A 7,836-nucleotide genomic window follows, 5' to 3' on the forward strand; every position below is an offset into this window, starting at 1 on the left:
CCGTGACAATGTTTACTTTGCTTTGGAGAAGACAGCAGCCACTTTTAACAACTCAGGAATGATTACCTTGAGCAGGGTGGTCTTGGTGGGGTTCAGTCTGGAATTACACTCCACCTGCGCGCACACACACACAGACATTACATTTACAAGAAGGTGATGTCACAAGTAGATTTGAGATGGTAGGAAGAGGAAAGATGCTCACCACAACATCGACAGCAGGCGATGTATCTCCAACTACCAGCAGAGCAGGACACCTAACACACACACACACACGTCAGTAAATACAACAGAACCTCTAAAGTCAACATGATCAATTTTTCAAAGCTAGCTCAAACTCATGTTTTTGTTTGAGTTTGGAAACATTTTCTATAACGCAGGAAATAATGTAAAAAGTCTGTACCAGGGTCAAACTGTGATCAGGTGTCCAAACTACGGCCCACTGCCGTCTTCAGTTTGGCCCGCGAGACGTCATGAGTTTTACTAAAGAATCTGTCGAGCATGGTGTTGCCAAATTAATTTGAAATATCTGATTGCTTCAAACTTGCCATCATTAGTGGACGACGTGATTAAATCAAGTCAATAACCATGAATTGAGTTTTGAAGTGACTACAGCACAGCATTCAGTCATAAATGTCCTCATTTAGTCATGGGGACGCGTGGCGCAGTTGGGAGAGTGGCCGTGCCAGCAACCTGAGGGTTCCTGGTTCAATCCCCAGCTTCTACCAACCTAGTCAAGTCCGTTGTGTCCTTGAGCAAGACACTTCACCCTTGCTCCTGATGGGTCGTGGTTAGCGCCTTGCATGGCAGCTCCCACCATCAGTGTGTGAATGGGTGAATGTGGAAATAGTGTCAAAGCACTTTGAGTACCTTGAAGGTAGAAAAGCATAGTATAACCCATTTATATGACCCAATACAAACAACCTTCCCTAGTCATGGTGCAGGAAAAAAACTGCAACTCAAAAATAAACTCTTTACAAGATGACACAACTGCATTGCACCTGTGTACGAATTAAAAAGCAGGTGTTGATTAAAATCCTCCCTGCTGTGAGATGTTACCTGATGTAGCTGGTGTACAACCTCTTGTGCTAATAAAAAACGCATCTTTTCACATCTTAATTTACTTTTTAATTTACATTTGGTGGTGATAAGAGTACAGATACTGGGAACAATATTGATATGGATAAAATCCTAACCATATACATCCCTATTAACAAGTGAGGACGTGCACGGTGACAAAGTCTTACTGACTAGAATGTGAACTTCCTCTTTTTACATGACGCAAAACAAAACAAATAAAAAGAGGTGCAAATATACGTCTTTGATGTTGGTTCTTGTGAGGCTTGCTGGCTATCACGTGTACCCCAAACATTTGGTTTCAGTGCAACTTCAGACCGCTTAGTTTGAAACCAAAACAAAGCTGGACTTACCTGAGCGTGTTCACCGCGTTGTCGTTCAAACCAGGCACCGGACGCTCCATCTGCAACTCGGTCCGACTAAAACACAAACACACTTCTTTCTACTCACCAGCGTCTTAGCCACACACACACACATTCTTGTCTTTGTTACCTTCTTGAGACCTGAGAAAAATGCCCACCTCTTTAGGACCACCCTTTCTAGATATATAAAGATGTGTACTTACAACATTAATAATATATACATACTATGCAAATATAAAAAAGGTTGTTGTGAAAAATGAGTTGGAATTTCACAAGAAAAAGGTCACAATTTCACTAGAAAAACGTAGAATTTTGGCAGTATTATAATAAAAGTCCTCATTTTACTCAACGCAAGTCAAACTTTTACAAGAAAAACGGAACATTTGTGCAATATTATGATACAAAAATTGAATTTTACTCAATAACAGTCGCAATTTTACAAGAAAAGCTTAACATTTTGGCAATTTTATGAAGAGTTGCAAGTCACAATTTTATACGAAAACTTAAAAATTTTTGGCAATATAATAATAATCAGAATTTTACTTGGCAAATTTATGACAAAAGTCATAATTTTACTTAAAAAATTTCACTATTTTACAAGAACAACAAGAAATGGGCAATGTTGTGATAAGTCAGAATTTTATATGACAAATGTCACCATTTTGCATTAAAAAGTAATAATTTTACATTAAAAAAAGTAATAATTTTACGAGAAAATATTGCATTATTACAGAAACAGAAATAATATGAGAAATTGTTCCCAATTTTGACACATTGTGAGTAAAAGACTGCTTTTAGTTAATTAATTAAAAAAAAAAAATTAATTGGTTTTTAATCTTCATTACATACTTCAAGTTATTACAGCATGTCTCTATATACATATTTATTTAATTTTTTTAATTAATTTTGGCCAAAGGGGGCGCATTTCAATTTCTTACACACTTGTTATTTCATATGTTGACCAGAGGGGGAGCACTTTTAAAAGTGACACACATTCAATGTGAAAAATCCCTCCTTTTTGGGACCACCCTCATTTTGATAGATGTCACCACCAGGGGTGCAAATGAGACATTCTCTATTAGATGCAATGTTATTGGGACCATGATTTATGTCATCACTTGTTCACACCTCCTCATATGGAAGCTACTTTTCCTTCTTGCTGTCTCAAGAAGGGGAGAAATACAAGAACACACACACACCTGTCATAGCTGGTGTAGAACAAAGCCAGGTTGTCCAGGGGAATGTCCTGAGAGATGTGTAATCTGTAGGTCTGGATGATCTCCTTGTTCTCGGTCAACTCATCCTACACACACGACAAGCAGGGTGAACATCCGACACACCTCCACCTGTGTGTGTGTGTGTGTGTGTGTGTGTGTGTGTGTGTGTGTCCTCACAGTGCTGAAGTGGTGTCCCATGATGATGTCCACCAGGTTGCTGGTCCATCCGCTCAGCTGCAGGACATAGACAATGTAGAGTAGACATGTCAGAGCAGGAGAATATTACGTCAGGAATACTGGGTAGGAATGTCCAGATCAAATCAGGTTTACTGTAAATTCCGGACTATAAGCTGCTACTTTTTTCCTACGCTTTGTACCCTGCGGCTTATAAGACGGTGCGGCTAATGTATGGATTTTTCTTTGCTAACAGCAATAATAATAATATACAGCAATAATAGAAATAGTTGTATCTGTGTGTTATTGCTTGTGCTATGGCACCAAAAAATGGACGAATTTGCTCACTGCAGACTGCACTGTCCTGCTTTTAAAAAAAAATTTTAACCGGAGAGCTGTTCAGTTTTCTAGCCGTCCATAACGTTTTTACCCGAAAAGATCCTTCATTCATCACTCCCAAGTTTTACAATGTAACTAAAACAATTCTTACTTACTAATATATAGGGCTGGGCGATATGACTAAAAAATGTATCACGATATAAGTGTTTCATATCAGTCGATATCGATAATTATTGATAAAAAAACAAAAAAACTATTCTAAATAAAGACCAGGAGAAAAAAGGCTGAATTTAAATACTTTTATTTTAAATATAACCTTTAAAACGAGGTCAGCATTATGAAAAACAGTCAAATAAATGAAAATACTGGTCGATGTGCAAATATTGACATTAAATAAATGCTTAATCCAACAAAATGTGCAAAGTATTGTAATTAAGAAATTAGTAGTGTACAACTCAGGCTTTAAAGCCATATTGGTAACAATATATGCAAATAAATAAGTCACATTAAGCAAGCAGAAACAAAAATGTCTTACAGAATATTGTAAACATCGGAATAAACTTGCGTCTGAACATCTGTGACAAAACAAACCTGTTACCCTCTTCAGTCATTTATGGAAAAATCAAACCTACTTCAGTATCTCCTTTTCCACGGATTCCCTGCACATTGTGTAAAGCTTAGGAATAGCTGTCTTGGAAAAGTGCTTTCGGCCAGGTAGAACATAACGGGGGTCGAGCACGTGTATGAGATTCTTGTACCCAGACTTCTCAACTATGCTGAGCGGTAGCATGTCCTTCGCTAATTGATACACCACTGCATCCGTTATTTCTTTATAACGTTTTGAATTTTTGTCGTATGGCACTGCTGCCGAGTAATACTGTCTGCGGCAACAACAGACCACCATCGAGACGATGGTGGTCTGTTGTTGCCGCTTCGGTGTTGTTCCACTTGCACCGGCTGTTGTAGATGGTTGTGGCTGTTTGATACTGCTGTACTCCAGCGGGTGAGAGCGGTTCAGGTGGTAAAATAAATTTGTCGTGTTCCCAGACTTGGTCGGGACGACGACCTTGCAAACTTTGCAGTCAGTATTACTCTGATTCGTATCGGATTTTAAAAAATCCAAAATACTGCCAAACTGGTGACGTGACGTTTCCTTTTTTATTTACAATTTCCTCTCGTGCTGCCGCACTCATATTCCCGTTTCGTTTCACTCCTCGTCGTCAGCTAGCCGTTGTTGCTTTTTTTTTTCTTTCCTGTTAGCATTTCCCAGAATGCCTTGCGGTTCAGGCTCGGCCGTGATAGGTCGAGAGGCCAAAGCCCTTCCTCTGCCTACACCCCCCAGAATGCCGTGCGGTTCCGGCTCCGCCTTTCTTCCTATTTTTTTCTAACAGAACACAGTGAAATTATCGAACGTTCTATCGACCCCATTTTCTATTGATATTGATCACATGTCTATCGCGATATATATTATTGTTTTATCGCCCAGCCCTACTAAAACATCCCATGTGTCATGTCTGTAGGAGTGTTTTCATGCATATTTGTAATGACATTAGCTACTATGCTAACACGCTTACGAGTGTCTTAAGTTAGTACAATTAACTTACAATTGTTTCACAAATTCCTCAGTAAATTCAGCAACATGTCAGTGTGGCGTTATTGAGTCTGTTGAGCTGATTGGAGAGCTCGCTTCCGCAGCTAGTGGGTCCATGACCATGACTTCTGTTTTGTTTGATCAGCCGTTTTACTACCGTGTTACAGACACTGTTTGGAATGGAATGGTATGTAAATAAACTGTGTAAATAAATAACTGTTATATCTCGCGACTTATATATCTGGTAGGGTTATTATATGGAAAAATATATTTCCCTCATAAAATGTAGTGCTTGCGGCTACATACCAGTGCACAAATACAGTATGTCATTTTACATGTAAATGTCCGATAAAAGCAGTCCTGCAGTGTTTACTTGTGCAAAGCAGGACCGCCAGTTAATATCTGCGTGTCCTTCTGATCTTTTCTTATATTCTAGTCAAGTCTTTGACAAAAGGTAAACATCTTCTAGCAGCTACACATCAGCTAAGCACACAAGCTAGACACACATAGTAATAATTGAACAATAGTGCAGAGTGAAACAGCACATTTGTCAATGTAAACAAGTATCAAATAATTATAGTTGCATATAACTTACACATACAAAGCGTATTAGAAAGTATCCAGTAACAAACGTGTCTGCATCGTGAGCTTAACGTTTTGAATTATTGTGGCTACTAGGTGTCGCCAAAATCACCTTAACAGGAGAACTGCATTTTTTTTGGGAATTTTGCCTGTGGTCCACAATACTTACGTAAGACAAGAACAAATGTTTTTTTTCTTATGTATTCTAAGTTGTAAAATACAGCAGGTGCGTGGTGGCCAACATTGCAGCTAATGAGAACACTGTAAACACTATTCCTCTCATAAAGCCCTCTTTAAAAAAACTTACAAAAAGCGCCAACAATACTTCGTTTACATCTCGTGACCTGAATATTAACCAAGTATTAGCGACATTGTTATTATAAGCGCTAACGCAGACAGACTATTTTTAGCCGCGCCGTGATCACAGAGAGCTAACTAGCTTATGCTGCTTTATTAACATATTGAGCTGCTGCATCGCCTCTGAGCTGGTGAAAGCTCATTCTAGATTATAAATCATGCCTCTCTGATAGTCGAAGGTTGTGGTCATTAGCCGAGAATTTTGACATCCAACTTATACCTGGTGATGGCAATCAAGACAGGAAATGACGCTTTGCGGCAGGTTTTTTTTTTTTTAACCAATTGTGAGGATTATGATGAATTCTTCATCTTAACGGGAAGATATAAACATCCCATCAGTCTTTATCCCAGTGAGAGCAGACATTGTACAGTAAGTTGTATTTCTTGTTTAGCGCTTAGCATTACGGCTACATGATTATTGTTTCACTAATGCTGGATCTGTTTAGCACACAGCCTCTAAAACTTACAGATCATCCTCGGTATATTCAGGCTCAAAAATATAAGGTTCCGGATCATAATTTGTTCCAAAGTAGTCGTCGTTGTCTTTCAGGAAGTATGCTGTGATTAGTAGTAGTTGTTGTTGAAGGAAATAACGAACGCGTGATGCGTTTGTGAAATGAATGTCACCGTATGCTTAAAATGAGCAAAATATGTAAATATTACATGTTATTATAAATGTGCCTGTTACTACATTACATACACATTTAGTGTGTAAAAACATTGCTAAAGGTGTTTGAATGTTTTTAGAGCCCGGTATAAAGCGACTGCCATCACCTTTGTTATTAGCTGACTTTTGCCAACCTTTCTTTATGATTTAGAATGCATAAAAAAAAGGAAAACATGTGTTCTTGTTTTACATAAGGATTGGGAATGATAGACCAAATTCCCCCCAAAAAGTCCTGTTCCCCTTTAAAGACAGCATAAGTTAATAATAAATAAGTTAGTGTTTTTCAGATCTACCATCACTCCATGAAACGTTTTCTAACATTAGACTCTACAAAATAAAAGTATGATTCCTGCTGACATCGTATATTGGTATCGGCCAATATCTAAGGCTTTAATATCGGTATTGTATTGGAAAAGTTATATCGGGACATCCCTAGTACCAGGTCTATTATAATGTGTGTGTGTGCGTGTGTGTGTGTGTGTGTGTGTGTGTGTGTGTTCTTGTATTTCTAGCCTTCTTGAGACATCAAGAAGGAAAAGTATCTTACATATGAGGAGGTGTGAACAAGTGATGACATGAATCATGGTCCCAATAACATTGCATCTAATAGAGAATGTCTCATTTGCACCCCTGGTGGTGACATCTATCAAAATGAGGGTGGTCCCAAAAAGGAGGGATTTTTCACATTGACTGTGTCGCTTTTAAAAGTGCTCCCCCTCTGGTCAACATATGTAATAACAGGTGTGTGTTAGAAATTTAAATGTGCCCCCTTTGGCCAAAATTAATTTTAAAAAATAAATAAATAAATATGTATATAGACATTCTGTAATAACGAAGTAAATAATGAAGATTAAAAACCAATTACAAACAACAACAAAACTTTTTTTTATATTTACATAGTATGTATATATTATTAATGTTGTAAATACAATTCTTTATATATCTAGAAAGGATAGTGCTGAAGAGGTAGACATTTTTCTCAGGTCTCAAGAAGGTAAGAAATACAAGTGTGTGTGTGTGTGTGTGTGTGTGTGTGTGTGTGTGTGTGTGTGTGTGTGTGTGTGTGTGTGTGTGTGTGACCTTGGATGCGGCCCAGTCCATCCAGCCCTTGGCACAGGGATCAATATTGATCAGAACTAAACCCTCCACCAGACTGGGCTCATTTAACTGCAACACAACAACAACTGTTAGAGGCAAACATTCTTTACTATTCAGAGGAACTTATGATTATTGCTGTCATTGTTATGTGGAGCAGAAACACAACTGGTCATTGATCAAAGGGTTAGAAGAAACAATTTCATGATGTTCCTGTCCACAGCAAGTTTGGATGAGTGTGGTGTGGAAGAACATCTATTAGGACCGACTAGAACTGACATGGCCCAGTCGTGATGCATCAATATAATAGTAATAATATACTCACAGCCAGTTTGCTGAGAACGTAGGCTCCAGCGCCGACTCCGATACCAATCACAC

The 7,836-nt window shown here is 38.3% G+C and overlaps 1 protein-coding gene across 1 annotated transcript in view; it reads right to left on the reverse strand.

Moving 5' to 3' along the window:
* Nucleotides 1–7,836, reverse strand: part of LOC133653433 (protein NDRG3-like) — a 52,650-nt gene that overhangs the window by 10,936 nt on the left and 33,878 nt on the right. The window contains exons 7-13 of the mRNA XM_062052678.1: nt 7,784–7,836; nt 7,444–7,530; nt 2,831–2,887; nt 2,636–2,739; nt 1,428–1,493; nt 203–254; nt 67–114 (exon numbers count right to left, since the gene is read on the reverse strand). The exon at nt 7,784–7,836 is cut by the window's right edge and continues 8 nt beyond it. Of these exons, the coding sequence (XP_061908662.1) occupies nt 67–114; nt 203–254; nt 1,428–1,493; nt 2,636–2,739; nt 2,831–2,887; nt 7,444–7,530; nt 7,784–7,836 (467 nt within the window). The remainder of the gene's footprint in view (nt 1–66; nt 115–202; nt 255–1,427; nt 1,494–2,635; nt 2,740–2,830; nt 2,888–7,443; nt 7,531–7,783) is intronic.

The sequence above is a fragment of the Entelurus aequoreus genome, linkage group LG07, assembly GCF_033978785.1.
Source record: "Entelurus aequoreus isolate RoL-2023_Sb linkage group LG07, RoL_Eaeq_v1.1, whole genome shotgun sequence".
Lineage (NCBI taxonomy): Eukaryota > Metazoa > Chordata > Actinopteri > Syngnathiformes > Syngnathidae > Entelurus > Entelurus aequoreus.